The sequence below is a fragment of the Scyliorhinus torazame genome, chromosome 21 (assembly GCF_047496885.1).
Source record: "Scyliorhinus torazame isolate Kashiwa2021f chromosome 21, sScyTor2.1, whole genome shotgun sequence".
Lineage (NCBI taxonomy): Eukaryota > Metazoa > Chordata > Chondrichthyes > Carcharhiniformes > Scyliorhinidae > Scyliorhinus > Scyliorhinus torazame.
In genome coordinates, this window is record NC_092727.1 from 133954443 (window position 1) to 133974320 (window position 19878).

Genomic DNA, 19878 nt, shown 5'->3' on the forward strand with positions numbered 1-19878 from the left:
CACCCCCAAACCCCGCCCCCACGCCGAGGCACAGGGTGGAGAAGCTGAACCCCACCCCAACAAGACCCGCCTGCGAATGATCAGCGAGGTGAGGGTTAAACATCTGCCCCCGCTCCCACCTGCAGCTCAGTCCGGTCTGACACCCCGAATATGAGTTCTGGGGGACCGGGCTCCATGTCCGCATGTCAGACCCCCGAGAAGGTGCTGAACACAGTCCCCCCCAAAAGCTTTCCAGCTTCGGGCCAGACCAAAACATATGGACGTGGTTCGCGGGGCGCCTCCCACATCGCTCACAGCCACCACCACCTGTACACCACCTTCAGCTATATCGGCCCCAGCCTCGCGCACAAAGTCGAGACATTTACCCTCCACAGCACCTCACACGACAGACCCTCCTCCAGCCCCCCCCAACTCTTCCTCACAGTTTGCTTAACCCCCTCCATGGCGATACCCTGTCCTCCTCCAAAATCCTCCCGTAAATCCTCGCGATGACCCCCCTCAGAAACCCCCCCACCACTGACAGCACCGCCTGCAGCAACGAGGAGGCAGGCCCCATTGGGTAGGTCGGAAAGACTTTCCTCACAAAGCCCCGCTCCTGCATACACCGGAAACTCATCCCGCGCCAGCCCGAACGTCTCACTCAGCTCCTCCAAATCCCCCTCCCACATCCTTCATTTCCTTCATCTCCCCTCTCTTCCCCTCTCCAGGACCTTGCATCCGTCCTCCCCGACCAAAACCCATGATTCCCGCTAATTGGCATTCCCCCTGACCCAGCTCCCAACCTGAAATGATGCCTCCAAATCTTTTTTTTAATATAACGTTAGAGTGCCCAATTCTTTTTCTCCAAGTAAGGGGCAATTTAGCGTGGCCAATCCACCTATCCAGCACATCTTTGGGTTGTGGGGGCAAAACCCACGCAAACACGGGGAGAATGTGCAAACTCCACACGGACAGTGACCCAGGGCCGGGATCGAACCCGGGTCCTCGGCGTGGTGAGGCAGCAGTGCTAACCACTGTGCCACCGTGCTGCCCTAACTGCCTCCAAATCTTCAGCGTGGCCACCACCACCAAACACACCGAGTACCATCGGGAGTGCCGCTGTTGCCAGCGCCCACAACCCCGACCCCTGCAAGAACCCGCCTCCATCCTCACCCACAAAGCCCCCACCTCCCTGCTCCACCCTGAATCTTATTCTTTCTAACCGGTCTGTTCTGGTGGTGATGTCCACTCGAGATGCCCCCAATTCTCCTCATCTAAATCTGTCAGTCAGAGAGAAAGAGGCCCTTCGTCCCATCCGATCCATGCCGACCACCAAGCAGCTGTGTACTCTAATCCCTCTTTCCACACATTGGTCTGCAGCCTTGTCCGCTGCGGCGTTTCAAATGCTCATCTAAATGCTTCTTAAATGTAGTGAGCCTTCCCGTTACCTTACATCTCTGCCCCCTGGTTATTGACCCCTCGACTAAGGGGAAAGATTTCTTTGTATCTACCCTATCTATGTCCCTCATAATTTCATACACCTCGATCAGGTCCCCCCTCAGCCTTCTCTGCTCCAAGGAGAACTCCAACCTAACCAGCCTCTCTTCATAGCTGAAATGCTCCAGTCCAGGCAACATCCTGGTGAATCTACTCTGCACCCTCTCCAGTGAAATCATGTCCTTCCTATAGTGTGGCACACAGAACTCTAGCTGTGGCATAACCAGTGTTTTATACAGCCCCATCATCACCTCTCTGTTGTTATATTCTATGCCTCAACTAATAAAGGCAAGTATCCCATATGTCTTCTGAACCACCTTATCTACCTCCCCTGCTGCCTTCAGGGATCTATGGACATGGACACCAAGGTCCTTCTGGTCCTCTGTACTTCCCAGCATCCTACTGTTCATTGTTTATTACCTAACCTTGTAGTCCCCCCAAAATGTATCACCTCACATTTTTCCGGGTTAAATTCCATTTGTCATTGTTCTGCCCAATGACCAGCCCGTTGCTATTGTCCTGTAATCTAAGGCTTTCCCCCTCGCTATTTACCACACCACCAATTTCTGTGTCATCTGTGACCATACCTCCTACATTCACATCTAGATTATTAATGTATATTACAAATGGCAATGTAAGGGCAGCATGGTGGCACAGTGGTTAGCCCTGCTGCCTCACGGCGCCGAGGTCCCAGGTTCGATCCTGGCTCTGGGTCACTGTCCGTGTGGAGTTTGCACATTCTCCCCGTGTCTGCGTGGGTTTCGCCCCCACAACCCAAAGATGTGCAGAGTAGGTGGATTGGCCACGCTAAACTGCCCCTTAATTGGAAAAAATGAATTGGGTACTCTAAATTTAAAAAACAAAACAAATGGCAATGAAAACCAGCTTTGTCTAGCTTCAGATTAAATTATCCTATATTTGCTTCAATTACTCCTTACGGTAGCAAGGTCCACATTCTCACCATTCCCTGGAGAATTCTCCTGAATTCCCGATTGGATTTCTGGGTGACTATCTAATATTGACAACCTCTTCCCCGCAAGAGGAGAGATTCTGTCTGTATCCTGTGCAAACTTTCCATCATTTTAATAACCACCAAGAATTCTCCCCTCAGCCTTCTTTTAAACAGGGAGACCCAGCTTGACAACCCTTTCCTGAAATGTCCATTCCCAGTATTCAGGTGGTTTCCAGATTGCCTCCCGCCAGAGGTGCCCTCGTGCGCCATTGCCTTTCTGGGTGCAGAGTTGGGGAGGACATTAGGCGGCATTAGCAGCAGAATGGGGAAGCGACTTGTGGAAGCAATTGGGGTGCATTCCCATTGCTAATCTCAGATACAGTCAGTCATGTCAGCACCAAAGTTAAACGCAGCAGTTCAGTAAGTGAGGAGACACTGACAAGAACATGAGAAATAGGAACAGGAGGAGGCCATTCAGCTTGCTGCACTATTCAATAAGATCACGGCTAATCTTCATGTTCACATTCTAGCCCTATCCCCATAGCTCATTTCCTTAGTGCCAAAATACCTTCTCAATCTCAAGTATACTCAAAGACTGAGCACCTCAGCTCGCTGTGTTAGAAAATTCCAAAGGTTTCCAGCATTATGTGACAAAATCTTTCCCCATCTCATATATACACAACAGCAGCAACCTCACTTGCTGCTTACTCCTTCCTGCTGGTTCCAAACTGGCCAGCTTTATTTATACAGGGAGTATAAATACCCCTGAGACTGTGACTGTACTTCCTAGTGTTGTTGAAGAAGGAAACCAAAGATAGTCTTTACTTGGGGTGGATCGATTCACAGAGTGCCACATTATGGCTATCAAGGGATATGGGGATCAGGCGGGAAAATGGAGTTGAGGATTATCATATCAGCCATGATCTCATTGGATGGCAGAGCAGACTCGATGAGCCGACTCCCGACTTCTGCTCCTACGTCTTAGGGCCTTATGGGTAAAAATCCCCTGATTTCATCGCACACGAGTCAATATCACTTTTCATGTGAGCCCAAGTAACCATTCAATCAATGCCCTCCACCTGTATGAACTTAATTCATGTAGCACCTAGTTCTAGAGTCCCCAGCCTGCAGAAACGAGTTCTCAGGAGTCACTCAGTCCAATACCCTCAGGAACTATGATGATGCTGCGAGGAAGGTGTTATAACCTGCCTGCTTACCATTGGCTGGGGACTAATGACAATCCCACAATCCTGTGGGAGTATGAGCTTCCCCAATGAGGGGGGGGCAGAGAAACCATGAGCAGACTCCCTGTATAAATAAAGCTGGCCAGATTGGAACCAGCAGGAAGCAGTGTGCAGCAAGGGAAGTTGCTGCTGCTGTTGTATATATATGTTATTGTAAATAAATGTTATTTCTTTGTATCCTTAAAACTCGTGCTGGATTCTTCGTGGCCCTCACTAAAGAAGAAGTCACACCCACACTCATGCTCAATGTCCCAGCTCAAGAACAGTTTATTAAACCTGGGTTGGTTAAAGATGAACATATTCTGACACCACATGAACCCAGATTGACAGAATACTCTACCTCCAACCCACCAGATACATCTTCTTTGAAAGTGTTTTTATTTTTTCACATTTTGTATTTCACAGCTCTCTCATATGTTACACTTCACTCTGCCCTGAGCAGAGGGGAAAACAAAGTCCAGCTAGAAATAAAAGGAGGTTCTTATTTCCTCATCAAATTTAAAGATATTAAGCTTAAAGTATTTTTTTTGTGCACAGTGGGATACAGTCGGGAGGGAGTTGTCCTGGGAGTCCTCAACATTGATCCTGGACCCATGAAGTCTCAGAGCTTCAGGTTAAACATGGGCAAGGAAGCCTCCTGCTGATTACCACGTACCGGCCACCATCAGCTGATGAATCAGTGCTCCTCCATGTTGAACATCACTTGGAGGAAGTATTGAGGGTGGCAAGGGCACAGAATATACTCTGGGTGGGGGGACTTCAAAGTCCATCATCAAGAGTTTTGTGAAGGGAAGGTCGTGTCTCACCAACTTGATAGAGTTTTTCGAGGAGGTCACAAAGATGATTGATGCAGGTAGGGCAGTGGATGTTGTCTATATGGACTTCAGTAAGGCCTTTGACAAGGTCCCTCATGGCAGACTGGTACAAAAGGTGAAGTCACACGGGATCAGGGGTGAGCTGGCAAGGTGGATACAGAACTGGCTAGGTCATAGAAGGCAGAGAGTAGCAATGGAAGGATGCTTTTCTAATTGGAGGGCTGTGACCAGTGGTGTTCCACAGGGATCAGTGCTGGGACCTTTGCTGTTTGTAGTATATATAAATGATTTGGAGGAAAATGTAACTGGTCTGATTAGTAAGTTTGCAGACGACACAAAGGTTGGTGGAATTGCGGATAGCGATGAGGACTGTCAGAGGATACAGCAGGATTTAGATTGTTTGGAGACTTGGGCGGAGAGATGGCAGATGGAGATTAATCCAGACAAATGTGAGGTAATGCATTTTGGAAGGTCTAATGCAGGTAGGGAATAATCAGTGAATGGTTGAACCCTCAAGAGTATTGAAAGTCAGAGAGATCCAGGTGTACAGGTCCACAGGTCACTGAAAGGGGCAACACAGGTGGAGAAGGTTGTCAAGAAGGCATACGGCATGCTTGCCTTCATTGGCCGGGGCATTGAGTATAAGAATCGGCAAGTCATGTTGCAGCTGTATAGACCTTAGTTAGGCCACACTTGGAGTATAGTGTTCAATTCTGGTCGCCACACTGCCAGAAGGATGTGGAGACTTTAGAGAGGGTGCAGAAGAGATTTACCAGGATGTTGCCTGGTATGGAGGGCACTAGCTATGAGGAGCGGTTGAATAAACTCGGTTTGTTCTCACTGGAACGAAGGAGGTTGAGGGGAGACCTGATAGAGGTCTACAAAATTATGAGGGGCATAGACAGAGTGGATAGTCAGAGGCTTTTCCCCAGGGTAGAGGGGTCAATTATTCGGGGGCATAGGTTTAAGGTGAGAGGGGCAAGGTTTAGAGTAGATGTACGAGGCAAGTTTTTTACACAGAGAAGGTAGTGGGTGCCTGGAACTCGCTGCTGGAGGAGGTGGTGGAAGCAGGGACGATAGTGACATATAAGGGGCATCTTGACAAATACATGAACAGGATGGGAATAGAGGGATACGGACCCAGGAAGTGTAGAAGATTGTAGTTTAGTCGGGCAGCATGGTCGGCACAGGCTTGGAGGGCCGAAGGGCCTGTTCCTGTGCTGTACATTTCTTTGTTCTTGTTTGTTTATAAGATGATCAGGGGAATAGATAGAGTAGACAGTCAGAGACTTTTTCCCCGGGTGGAACAAACCATTACAAGGGGACATAAATTTAAGGTGAAAGGTGGAAGATATCGGAGGGATATCAGAGGTAGGTTCTTTACCCAGAGAGTAGTGGGGGCATGGAATGCACTGCCTGTGGAAGTAGTTGAGTCGGAAACATTAGGGACCTTCAAGCAGCTATTGGATAGATACATGGATTACGGTAGAATGATATAGTGTAGATTTATTTGTTCTTAAGGGCAGCACGGTAGCATTGTGGATAGCACAATTGCTTCACGGCTCCAGGGTCCCAGGTTCGATTCCGGCTTGGGTCACTGTCTGTGCGGAGTCTGCACAGCCTCCCCGTGTGTGCGTGGGTTTCCTCCGGGTGCTCCGGTTTCCTCCCACAGTCCAAAGATGTGCAGGTTAGGTGGATTGGCCGTGATCAATTGCCCTTAGTGTCCAAAATTGCTCTTAGTGTTGGGTGGAGGTGTTGACCTTGGGTAGGGTGCTCTTTCCAGACTCAATGGGCCGACTGGCCTCCTTCTGCACTGTAAATTCAATGATAATCTATGATTAATCAAGGACAAAGGTTCGGCACAACATCGTGGGCCGAAGGGCCTGTTCTGTGCTGTATTTTTCTATGGGTTCGGCACAACATCGTGGGCCGAAGGGCCTGTTCTGTGCTGTATTTTTCTATGTTCTATGTTCCAATACGATTCACTCCGTGTGATATCAAGAAATGTCTGAAGGGCCTGGATACTGCAAAGACTCTGGGCCCTGACAATATCCCGGCAATAGGACTGAAGATTCCAGGACTTGCTGCACCCCTAGACAAGCTGTTCCAGTACAGCTACAGCGCTGGCATCTACCCGGCAATGTGGAAAATTGCCCAGGTGTGTCCTGTCCACAGGAAACAGGACAAATCCGACGCAGCCAATTACCGCCCTATCGGTCTACTCTCCATGGTGATGGAAGGAGTCATCAACAGTGCTATCACGCAGCACTTACTCAGCAATAACCTGCTCATGGACACTCAGTTTGGTTCCGCCAGGGTCATTCAGCTCCTGACATCATTACAGCCTTGGCTCAAACATGGACAAAAGAGCTGAATGCCAGAGGTGAGGTGGGAGTGACTGCCCTCCACATCAAGGCAGCATGTGACCGAGTGTGGCATCAAGGAGCCCGAGCTAAACTGGAGTCAATGGGAATCAGGGGGAAAACTCTCCGCTGGTTGGAGTCATACCCGGCACAAAGGAAGATGGTTGTGGTGGTTGGAGGTCAATCATCTCAGCTCCAGGACATCACTGCAGGAGTTCCTCATGATAGTGTCCTAGACCCAACCATCTTCAGCTGCTTCATCAATGACCTCCCTTCCATCATAAGGTCAGAAGTGGGGGTGTTTGCGGGTGACAGCACAATGTTCAGCACCATTCGCAACTCCTCAGATAATGAAGCAGTCCCTGTCCAAATGCAGCAAGACCTGGACAATATCCAGGCTTAGGCTGACAAGCGGCAAGTTACATTCGTACCACACCAGTGCCAGGTAATGACCATCTCCTACAAGAGAGGATCTAACCATCGCCCCTTGACATTCAATGGCATTACCATCGCTGAATCCCCACAATCAACATCCTGGGGGTTACCGTTGATCAGAAACTGAACTGGACCCAGCCACATTAATACTGTGGCTACAAGGGCAGGTCAAAGGCTAGGAATCCTGGCGAATAACTCACCTCCTGACCATCCCAAAGCCTGTGCACCATCTACAAGGCACAAGTCAGGAGTGTGATGGAATACTCTCCACTTGCCTGGGTGAGCGCAGCTCCAACAACACTCAAGAAGCTCGACACCATCCAGGACAAAGCAGCCCCGCTTGATTGTTCCCCTTCCACAAACATTCAAACCCTTCACCGCCGAGGCACAGTGGCAGCCGTGTGTACCATCTACAAGATGCACTGCAGTAACTCACCAAAGTTCCTTAGGCAGCACCTTCCAAACCCACAACCACTACCATCTAGAAGGACAAGAGCAGCAGATACCTGGGAACTCCACCACCTGGAGGCTCCCCTCCAACTCATTGACCACCCTGATTTGGAAATATATCGCCGTTCCTTCACTGTCGCTGGGGCAACATCCTGGAACTCCCTCCCTAACAGCACAGTGGGTGTACCTACACAACAAGGACTGCAGCGGTTCAAGAAGGTAGCTCACAACCACCTTCTGAAGGGCAACTAGGGATGGGCAATAAATGCTGGCCTAACCAGCGACGCCCACATCCCGCAAATTAATTAATTAAAAAAAGGACAAGTGGCAGATCAGAAGATTGGAAGGAATATAAAGAACATCAAAAAATGACAAAAAGATTGATAAGGAGGGAAAAACAAGAGTATGAGATAAAGCTCGCCAGTAATACAAAGATGGACAGTAAGATCAATACTTGAATAAGAAACAAGTTAACAAAGTTAGCATTAGTCCTATAGAAAGTGTGTCTGGGGAAGTGGTAAAGGAATGTAGGGCTATGGCAGAATCAAACAGATATTTTTCATCTATCTTCACTGTCGAGGATGTGAGTAATAGCCCAGCAATAGTTGTAAATCAGGAAATGGAAGGGAGGGAGGAACTCAGGAAAATTACAATCTCCACGGAAATGGTACTGAGCAAAATTGTTGGGTCTGTGGGCTGACAAATCCCTTGGTCTGGATGGACTTCACCCTAAGGTCTTGAAAGGAAAGGCTAATGAGATAGTTGATGCATTGGTTTTAATTTTCTGAAATTTCCTAGATTCAGGGAAGGGCCTATTCGATTGGAAGATAGCAAATGTACCTCTGTATTCAAAAAGGGAGGGGGCAGAAAGTGGGGAATCTAAAGGCCAGTTAGCCTAACATCTGTCAGAGGGAAAAGATTAGAAGCCATTAAGAATATATTATAGCCGGGCACTGGGAAAAATTTAAGGAAACTAGGTAGGGTCACCATGGTTTTGTGAAAGGGAATTCCTGTATAGCTGACATATTTGAGTTTGTTAAAAGAGTTACATGTGCTGTGAATAAAGGGTAACCAGTAATTTATAGATTTCCAGAAGGCCATAAACCATAAGACACAGGAGCAGAATAAGGCCACTCGGCCCATCGAGTCTGCTCCGCCATTCAATCATGGCTGATATTTCCTCATCCCCATTCTCCTGCCTTCACCCCATAACCACTGATCCCCTTATTAATCAAGAATCTGTCTATCTCTGTCTTAAAGACACTCAGTGATTTGGCCTCCACAGCCTTCTGCGGCAAAGAGTTCCACAGATTCACCACCCTCTGGCTGAAGAAATTCCTCATCTCTGTTTTAAAGGATTGTCCCTTTAGTCTGAGGCTGTGCCCTCTGCTTCTAGTTTCTCCTACAAGTGGAAACATTCTCTCCACATCCACTCTATCTAGGCCTCGCAGTATCGTTTAAGTTTCAATAAGATCCCCTCTCATCCTTCTAAACTCCAACGAGTGCAGACCCAGAGTCCTCAACCGTTCCTCATACGAGGCATCAAGGCATTTGATAAGATGCCATGTCCAAGGTTTTTGCAGAAAATCAAAGCTCCTGGTGTCGGGAGTAACATATTGGCATGAATAAAAGATTAACAGGAAGCAGGGAGTTGGCATTAATGGGTCATGTTCTGGTTGGCAGGATGTGACGAGGGGTGGGACACGGAGCAGGGCTGGGGACTCAACTTTTTACAATTTATAAAATGATTTAGATGAGGGGATTGTTGCTAAATTTGCTGATGACACAAAGATAGGAGAGTAAATTGTGAAGAGGACATAAGGAGGCTACAAAAAGATATAAATAGGTTAAGTGAGTGGACAAAATCTAACAAATGGAATGTAATGTGGGCAAATGTGAAATTGTCCATTTGACAGGAAGAATAATAAAGAAGCATATTTTCAAAGTGGTGAGTGATTGCAGAGGGACCTGGGTGTCCGAGTGCACGAATCACAAAAGGCTGGTATACAGGTCCAGCAAGTAATCAGGGAAACCTAATAGAATGTTAGCTTTTATTGTGAGGGGTATTGATTACAAAAGTAGGGAGGTTATGCTTCAGTTGTGCAGGGCATTGGTGAGACCACATCTGGAGTATTGTGGACAGTATTGGTCTCCTTATTGAAGGAACTATGTTGGAAACATTTCAGAGAAAGTTTATTGACTAATGCCAGGAATGGGGGGTTGTCTGATGAGGAATGGTTGGAGAGGCTGGGTTTGTGTCCATTGGAGTTTGGAAGAGTGAGAGGCGACTGAATTAAAACCTTTCGGATCCAGAGGGATGTTGACAGGGTGGGTGTGGAGAGCATCTTTCTTATGAGAGAATCTGGAACCAAGGGTCACCGTTTCAAAATAAGGTGTCGTCCATTTAAGACAGAGATGAGGAAAAACAATTCTCTCAGAGAGTCATGTGTCTCGAACTCTTCCTCACAAGGCAGTGAAAGTCTTTGAATATTTTGAAGGCTGAGCGAGGTTGATTCTTGATTAACGAGGGGTGAAAGGTTATCGGGGGTTGGCAGGAATGTGGAATTGAGATTACAATCGGATTTTACTGAATGGCGGTGCAGAATCAAGCAGCCGGGTGGTTCCTCCTGCTCCTCGTTCATATGTTTGTCTGATCTGTCACCCCGGAAACCTGAGACCCATCAAGTGCCACAGCTGCAGCACTGAGCAGATCTAAGCTGTCAGAGAGAGAGAGAGAGAGAGAGAGAGAGAGAGATGGAGATGGTTGGGGACAGAGAGAGAGATTGGGTGTGAAAATGAGGTGGGGAGTGAGTGAGAGAGAGAGTGAATTGGATGAAAAATCCGAGGGTACGATTGTGGACGATTGTTGGAAAGAAGCGAAGGGTTCCTGTATGTCACTAATGGAAGTGCTGAAATTTTGTTAGTGATTCTCATGGTGTTGCAATATTTCTGAACAGGTTACCGCGGGGTGTGGAGTCCAACAGCATGTGGACATCCCGTTGCCAGATGTGTGTATATTTGCTGAGCAGATAGAATTAATGCCTCAATGTTTTGCAGAGTGCGATTTTATCAATGATGAGATCTTCACTGCGCTTGTCCACTGTCTCAGTCGCGAATCAGATGCTGAAGCTAAGCGAGTGGCTCCCTCTCACAGCAGCAGCCAAAATATTAAACGAGGACAGGATGAATCCCATTCTAGTAATCAGGCCATTGAGGATGGTAAGTCTGTACACTGACCCCTCCTGATGGGAGTTTGTTTAATTCATTATTAGGATGTTGGTTTGAGTCAAAGCTAACCTATGTTGTATATTCCTAATTGCCCTTGAGAAGGTGGTGGTGTCTTCTCGAACCGCTGCTGTCAATGTGGTGTAGGTACACCCACAGTGCTGTTAGGGAGGGAGTTGCAGGATGCTGACCCAATGAAGGAACGGTTGTTTTTTGTGTGAGGTTAATGCAGAGCTGCTTGCCCCCCCACTAGGGACGGGCAGGGGCCGTGTTAGCAAATTGCATTGAACAGCTGGTTTTCGTGATGAGGCAGGTCACTCAGCCAGTCATTATTGAATTACTGTTTGTGGAATCTGCTGTGTCCAATTGGCTCCCACGTTTCCTACATTAGAACAGTGACTATACACAGAAGCGTTTCATTGTCTGTGAAGTGCTTTGTGTTGTGAAAGGTGACATATAAATGCATGTCTGCATTGATGCTGCCTTTGCTTCAGGCATTCAGTCCGACTCGGTCTTTTAACCCAATCGGCTGGATCGATATTTCCACAGAGAGGGAGTTCATGAGGGAAGAAGAATCCAGAAACCACAGACGTCAAGAGTCTGACAAATTTAATGGCATGACTTTCTAATCATTTTCCTGACTGTTTTGGCAGCTGGTTATAATTGGCAGATTGCCAAGTGGGTAAAGCGAGTGGCAGGGGCACAAGGCAGGGTTCAGCTGGGAGAGAAAGGTTTGGGTGGCAGTCAGCGGGTATGTGGAGGTGGAGACGAGGGTCTCTGGGGCTGCTCATCGGGGTCCAAAGGGATTAGGGGTTCAGCTTATCACAGTGGAGAGAGGGCGGCACGGTGGCGCAGGGGTTAGCACTGCTGCCTCACGGCGCCGAGGTCCCGGGTTCGATCCCGGCTCTGGGTCACTGTCCGTGTGGAGTTGGCACATTATCCCCGTGTCTGCGTGGGTCTCACCCCCACAACCCAAAGATGTGCCGGGTGGGTGGATTGGCCTCGCTAAATTGCCCCTTAATTGGAAAAATTAAATAAAAACCTTCGAGTGGGGGGAGGCCAAAGGTGAGTTTCAGGGATTTGGGAAGCACTCCTATCCCTCCGGGATCTCACACAGCTGGAAAGGGCATTTCCCTGAAACCCACCACCAGTCCCAGTTTCACTCCCAGATTTCCTGAATCCTGGAATCCCATTAAATTTAAAGGAGATTTTCAATTGGATTGTGGGAGTGGATTTCAATATTATAATGATCTGTCCACCATTGAGTTGTAGTCAGACTTTGGAAAGACCCCCACCAGACCCATTGGGGGGGGGAGGGGGGGTCAGAGGGGGGTGAGATTTCATTCTGATTGTGTGTATTCAGCCTGTGATCTACAGAATAATTAAAATTCATTGGTTGAGATTTTGGGCTGTGAGGGTCTGTCCCAGTCCCTGTAACCCTGGCCTAACTGAATATTCCAGGTTCCGAGGAGAGGCCGAACAGGCGGCTCCCACCTGACAAGATCTTCAGAGCCATTGCCATGATGTTTCCAGACAGGAGCTCCTCGAAGGAACTGAGAGAGAAGTGAGAACTCGCATTCCTCCCCTCGTTCTCCCTCCCTTCATTTCCTCCTCCATCCAATCCCTCTCCCCTCGTTCCCCCTCTGTCTTATCTCTCTCCTTCTGCCGCTGTCCCCTTATGCCCCCCATTTCCCCTCTCCTGCTTCCCCTCCTCATTTCCCCCATCAATTCCCTTTCACTTTGTTCCCCCTCCCCTCGAGGTCCCCCTCCCCTCGAGGTCCCCCTCCCCTCGAGGTCCCCCTCCCCTCGAGGTCCCCCCTCGTTGCCCCCTCGCTCATTCCCCCCTCCTTCGTGGCCCCCTCCCTTCGTTCCCCCCACCTGTTGTTCCCCCCTCCCCTCGTTCCCCCCACCTGTTGTTCCCCCCTCCCCTTGTTGCCCCTCCACTCTAGGTCGCCAGGTTTCAGGGCTGTGCTGGCTGGTGACATTCACTCTGACTGTTTTTCAGGTACTGGGAGCTGACTAAATTCTGTGATCCCTCAGCAATGCCCCCTGAATGCACTCCAAACATTGATGGACCAAATGCCAAGTCCGTGCAGCGTAAGCAGTCTCTACATTCCTTCCACACCCTCTTCTGCAGACGTTGCTTCAAGTATGACTGTTTCTTGCACCGTGAGTACTGAATGTTCTACAATTACCGTTTGTCCAGCTTGACTCTTCCTGGAGACGGTGTCCTGCTGTCTGTCAGAAAGGGGAGTCTGTCTGTCACCTTCGGAATCCCATTGGTGCTGGTGCTGAGGGGGTAGGGGCTGAGGGGGTAGGGGCTGAGGGGGGTAGGGGCTGAGGGGGGTAGGGGCTGAGGGGGGTAGGGGCTGAGGGGGGTAGGGGCTGAGGGGGGTAGGGGCTGAGGGGGGTAGGGGCTGAGGGGGGTAGGGGCTGAGGGGGGTAGGGGCTGAGGGGGGTAGGGGCTGAGGGGGGTAGGGGCTGAGGGGGGTAGGGGCTGAGGGGGTAGGGGCTGAGGGGGTAGGGGCTGAGGGGGGTAGGGGCTGAGGGGGGTAGGGGCTGAGGGGGGTAGGGGCTGAGGGGGGTAGGGGCTGAGGGGGGTAGGGGCTGAGGGGGGTAGGGGCTGAGGGGGGTAGGGGCTGAGGGGGGTAGGGGCTGAGGGGGGTAGGGGCTGAGGGGGGTAGGAGGTGAGGGGGTGAGGAGGTGAGGGGGGTGGGGGCTGAGGGGGTAGGGGCAGTAGGGGCTGAGGGGGTAGGGGCTGAGGGGGTAGGGGCTGAGGGGGTAGGAGGTGAGGGTGTAGGGGCTGAGGGGGTAGGGGGGTGGGGGCTGAGGGGGTAGGGGCAGAGGGGGCTGAGGGGGTCGGGGCTGAGGGGTCGGGGCTGAGGGGGTCGGGGCTGAGGGGGGTCGGGGCTGAGGGGGGTCGGGGCTGAGGGGGGTCGGGGCTGAGGGGGGTCGGGGCTGAGGGGGGTCGGGGCTGAGGGGGGTCGGGGCTGAGGGGGGTCGGGGCTGAGGGGGGTCGGGGCTGAGGGGGGTCGGGGCTGAGGGGGGTCGGGGCTGAGGGGGGTCGGGGCTGAGGGGGGGTCGGGGCTGAGGGGGGTCGGGGCTGAGGGGGGTCGGGGCTGAGGGGGGTCGGGGCTGAGGGGGGTCGGGGCTGAGGGGGGTCGGGGCTGAGGGGGGTCGGGGCTGAGGGGGGTCGGGGCTGAGGGGGGTCGGGGCTGAGGGGGGTCGGGGCAGAGTGGGTGGGGTGAGGGGATAGGGACTGAGGGGGTGGGGTGAGGGGGGGGACTGAGGGGGTGGGGGCAGAGGGGGTAGGGGCAGAGGGGGTAGGAGCAGAGGGGGTAGGAGCAGAGTGGGTGGGGTGAGGGGGTGGGGCTGAGGTGGTGGGCTGAGGGGGTAGGGACTGATGGGGTGGGGTGAGGGGATAGGGACTGAGGGGGTGGGGTGAGGGGCTGAGGCAGCAGCTGTCAATTAAACTATTAATAAACTGGGAAGAACACAAATGGAAATACGAAAATATTGCAGAGAAATAAATTATCCAGCATGCAATCTCTTTATTCTCTTGTCCTTTCCCTGCCTGCGAAGACTTTAATTTTAGCAATCTTCACACGCAGAATGTTTTGAACTGGGGAATAGTGTGGGAGTGATAGAAGGATTCCTGAACTAATTATTAGTCTGTTGAACCACATTCGCAACCCTCCCTCCAAGGCCAACAAGTCCTGCCGTTGACTTGAAGCGGGAGCTTCTGGTGCAGAGGTGGGGATGCGACCCACTCTGCCACAAATCCTCCATCCAAGACTGATGCTTTTTGTCCTCAGTATTTGTTGGGGTTTATACAAGTTTCAGACAAGGGCAGCATGGTGGCACTGTGGTTCGCACTGGGACTGCAACGCTGGGGACCCGGGTTCGATTCCCGGCCCTGGGTCACTGCCCGTGTGGAGTTTGCACATTCACCCCGTGTCCGTGTGGGTCTCACCCGCACAACTGAAAGATGTGCCGGGTAGGTGGATTGGCCACGCTAAATTGCCCCTTAATTGGAAAAAAAATAATAATTGGGTACTCTAAATTTATATTAAAAAAATACAAGTTTCAGACAACAAATATTTAACATTTCTATCCAATATTTGATTGCTTGGTGAAAGTTACTGCATGCACACAAACAAGAGTCTCACAACAAAATAAAATATTGATAACATTTAAGGAGTATTTAGATGTTCACTTGCTTCCCAGGGCAGACAAGGCTATGGTCCAAGTGCTGGGAAATGTTTCTGACCGGCGCCAACATGATGGGCCGAACAGTCTTTCCTCTGCTGGAGACCTCTGTGACTCTATGATATAAATAATTTAGACTAAAATATGACCGAGCAGATTGTGTGTCTGGACTGCAGTATATGGGAGTTTGTGACAGTCAGACTGTCTGACTGAACACATCTGTGGACATATTGAGGTCGAGTGTCAGAGAGAGACATTCTGACACAGAACGGAGAGACGGGAGTACCTGGACTGACCATGGACACCAAAAGACAAAATGCTGGAAAATCTCAGCAGGTCTGGCAGCATCTGCAGTGAGAGAAAAGAGCGAACGTTTCGAGTCCAGATGACCCTTTGTCAAACTTCTGACCAGCGACACACTGATCCTGGACACACTGACCTTGGATACACTGACCCTAACACTCTGACCTTGGATACACTCTGACCTTGGACACTCTGACCTTGGACACTCTGACCTTGGACACTCTGACCTTGGACACTCTGACCTTGGACGCACTGACCTTGGACACTGACCTTGGTGACACTGTGTAGTCAAGAAGGGGTTGGTGAATGTTTTTTTTATGCTTGCATGAGCAACACTGGTAATTTTATCATGTGTTGCCCATCCCTGATTGCCCTTGCACCGTGGAGCTTGTTTGCCCATTTCACAGGTTATTTGGTCCAAGGACTATTCGGAACTAATTAAACGAATTGCAGGTGTAAATTCAACCGTAATCAGCACCTATACTACCTCAGGATGTAAGGAAATTTGGCATGTCCACATTGACTCTTACCAACTTTTACAGATGCACCATAGAAAGCGTCCTGGGTGGAATTCTCCACAAATGTGGCTGTGTCCCCACACGCGCGGGAAAACGGGCACAAATCACTCTGGACTATCTTGGAGTAAGTTCAGAGTGTTTCTCCATTTTGAAGGGGGACAGCAGGACCCCGGAGCTGCGTGAAGCGGGGCAGGAGAGCTCCTCGCAGCTCCGGCTGGTGTTACGGGGCAGGAGAGCTCCTCGCAGCTCCGGCTGGTGTTACGAGGCCCTGCACTTCCAGCCGCGGGGTCTGTGCATTCGCGCAGCTGCCCCGTGCAACATGGCGGACCCACACCGGGTCAGCCCCGTAAATATAGGCCTCCCCATATCGCGTGCGCCCACCGATCGGTGGCCCCCCGATTGCGAACCTGGCAATCCTGACGGCCCCCCACCCCCGGGTGATGGAACCCCTGCCCCCCCACAAGGGCGGCCGGCCACTGGGTCCGCAGTCACCACTCCGAGCTCCCGCCGGGAGGAACCATGAGTGAACCACGGCGGCGGGAAGTTGGCCAGTTTTCGGTGGAGAATTGCCGCGGGGGCCTCTTTCAATGGCCCCCGACCAGCGCTGTGTTGACCGCACGCGCGCGACTGGTGGCGATTCTCCGATCGCGGGTCTGACGCCCATTCTCCGCCCCCGCGCCGAGCACGATTTCAGCTCGGAGAATCCTGCCCCCTATCTGGCTGCATCACAGCCTGGTACGGCAACTGCTCGGCCCAAGACGGCAAGAAACTGCAGAGTGTGGTGAACTCAGCCCGTCCATCACCTGAACCCGACTCCCGACTTGGAGTGCACTAATCAGCCGCTGAGGCATGGCACATGTGCCCCCGAAGAGGCACTTGAGAGTTGAGGAGCGTGAAGCGCTATCACAACTAACAAGGCTAATTCCTCATTTGAAATAGCCTTCAGCCTGAAGCTGGAGGCTGCTCACAGTCAAAGGGAGTAGGACAGCAGGGCTCTGTCCTGGCCGTGTTTGGCGGGGCCTATGGGCAGCAGCTGTCGTTGCCCCTGTTACGGGTCTCCACAATATTTAAAGATGGCGTGAAGGTTTCACAGATGCAAAGCCCTCCCCCCCCCCCCCCCCTCCCCCCAAGGCGACCCCTAACTCCAGCCCCTTGGCCAAGCCCAACCCCCCTGAATGATCCCCTCCCCCCCCAGACCCCCGAGCACTGTGACAGCAGCTCCGGTGCCGTTGAGCTGCAGGCCGGAGAATGGAAATGGCTCCTCACCTCCCCTCAGCAGCCATTGCTCCAGCTTCACGATTTTGAAATGAGTACTAACCGGCGCCCACCGAGTCAGAACACTAATGGAGAGCAGCGCAGTGCTGTGATACACTCTGGTATGTGTATAAGAGTGTTGTACCACACTGAGCATTGACAATCTGTCTGATGGCACAAACAGAAAATGTTCTTCTGAATTTGTAATCCAAGATCTCAGTTAGCCGCCTGCTGACTTGTCATCCGCTGACTAGCTGCTCAGTGGGTCTCGCGATGAATACGGAAGAAGTTGATGGTATTGACAATGCATCGACCAGTCTCCATCTGTCTTCCAGGTGATTGTGATGCTCAAAGTGAACAGCTCAACATCTGATTTGCCATCCGGAACATAACACTCCCCCCACCCCAGACCCCTCCACCCTTACCCCACCCTCTCACCCACTCACCCCCCCCCCCCCATCCTCTCACCCCACTCACCCCCCTCCCAACCCCCGGAACCCTCTCACCCCCCCCCCCCCCAATCCTCTCACCCCCCCCCCAATCCTCTCACCCTCTCACCCCCCCCCCCCATCCTCTCACCCACTCACCCCCCCCATCCTCTCACCCACTCACCCCCCTCCCTGGAACCCTCCCCTCTCACCCCCCACACCCCAGACCCCTCCACCCTTACCCCATCCTCTCACCCCACTCCCAACCCCCGGAACCCTCTCACCCCCCCCCCCCCCCCATCCTCTCAACCCCCCCCCATCCTCTCACCCCACTCACCCCCCCTCCCAACCCCCGGAACCCTCTCACCCCCCCCCCCATCCTCTCAACCCCCCCCCCCCCCCCCATCCTCTCACCCACTCACCCCCCCCCCCATCCTCTCACCCTCTCAACCCCCCCCCCCATCCTCTCACCCACTCACCCCCCTCCCTGGAACCCTCCCCTCTCACTCCCCCCACCCCAGACCCCTCCACCCTTACCCCATCCTCTCACCCCACTCCCAACCCCCGGAACCCTCTCACCCCCCCCCCCCCATCCTCTCACCCCACTCACCCCCGGAACCCTCTCACCCCCCCCCCCATCCTCTCAACCCCCCCCCCCCATCCTCTCACCCACTCACCCCCCCCCCACCCTCTCACCCACTCACCCCCCCCCCCCCCACCCACTCACCCCCCCCACCCTCTCACCCACTCACCCCCCCCCCCCCACCCCTCTCACCCACTCACCCCCCTCCCTGGAACCCTCCCCTCTCACCCCCCACACCCCGGAACCCTCCCCTCTCACCCCCCACACCCCGGAACCCTCCCCCTCAACCTCCCCCCCCCCCCCCCCCCCTTGCCGTGCCCCTCTCCTCTCACCCCCCCCCCCCCCCCGAAAACACAGTGGTTAGCACTGCTCCATCACAGCTCCAGGGTCCCAGGTTTGATTCCCGGCTTGGGTCACTGACTGTGCGGAGTCTGCACGTTCGCCCCGTGTCTGCGTGGGTTTCCTCCGGGTGCTCCGGTTTCCTCCCACAGTCCAAAGATGCGCAGGTTAGGTGGATTGGCCGTGATAAATTGCCCCTTAGTGTCCAAAAATGTTAAGTGGGGTTATTGGGTTATGGGGATAGGGTGGAGGTGTGGGCTTAAATCGGATGCTCATTCCAAGGGCCGGTGTAGACTCGATGGGCCAAATGGCCGCCTCCTGCACTGTACATTCTATGATTCCGGCTGGGAGTTGGATAATTCCCGGGAGGCCGCTGCATTGAACTTCAATCTTGTTAATGAGATTGGAATGAATGCAAATGAGGGTTAATGATATTCTCGCCATTTTGAGGCGATTCAGAACTTGCCATTGGAATGGACCGGGTGAATTGCAAAATGGTTCATATCCGGTGCAAATCTGGATTTTGGCCTCTCCTGCTGTTAACCCGGTACAATCGGATCTGCACCGGGCACAATGCGGCTGCTGAACCGCGCCCTAAGTGCCGGATTGATTGGTGAGAAACTCCACAAGCTGCAAAGAAGATGACTGTGAATAGCAGTATTTCTGGACCTCACCAAAACAGCCGACACGAACACCTTGCCAAGCTCACCCAAAAGGACACTTGGTCATTTGTGTGGGAATCGCGCCCATTATCTCAAATTATCTACTCTCCAGAAAATCTTTAGCAATCCGAACAAAAGTCTATTAGGTCTTATATAGGTAAACAATGTTCAAATGAATGATCATCCCACTTTTACGACATCTTAATTGCACCTTGCACAGACCGAGAGGGCTGGATTCTCCATTTCTGAGACTAAGTGTTCTTGCTGGAGCAGAATTTGTGGACTTTCATGACGGCAAAACTGGCGCCGAACCTGGACCGATTGCGCTACCGTTGAGGGTCTAGCACTGGCACCGCGTAGAACACGTTCGATTCCAATGAGAAACGGTGCTGGCTTCGCTGGGTCCGTGATTGACACTCGGGAGGCTGACAAGCTGCAGCCGCAGATACACATTACACTCCCCACACACTCATCCCAGCCGCACACACACTGCACTCCCCACACACACTCATCCCAGCCGCACACACACATTACACTCCCCACACACACTCATCCCAGCCGCACACACACTGCACTCCCCACACACACTCATCCCAGCCGCACACACACATTACACTCCCCA

General features: G+C 52.1%; 1 protein-coding gene across 6 annotated transcripts in view; it reads left to right on the forward strand.

Moving 5' to 3' along the window:
• LOC140398701 (histone-lysine N-methyltransferase EZH1-like) overlaps positions 1-19878 on the forward strand; it is a 77588-nt gene that overhangs the window by 4427 nt on the left and 53283 nt on the right. For 4 of the 6 annotated variants that reach the window (XR_011937538.1, XR_011937539.1, XM_072487705.1 and 1 more), the window contains exons 4-6: positions 10793-10954; positions 12422-12524; positions 12966-13129. Coding sequence is in view for 4 of the 6 variants with exons in the window: in XM_072487705.1 (XP_072343806.1) it covers positions 10793-10954; positions 12422-12524; positions 12966-13129 (429 nt within the window). In the remaining 2 variants the exon portion in view is untranslated. The remainder of the gene's footprint in view (positions 1-10792; positions 10955-12421; positions 12525-12965; positions 13130-19878) is intronic. The other 2 variants (XM_072487706.1, XM_072487708.1) reach the window with 2 other exon arrangements.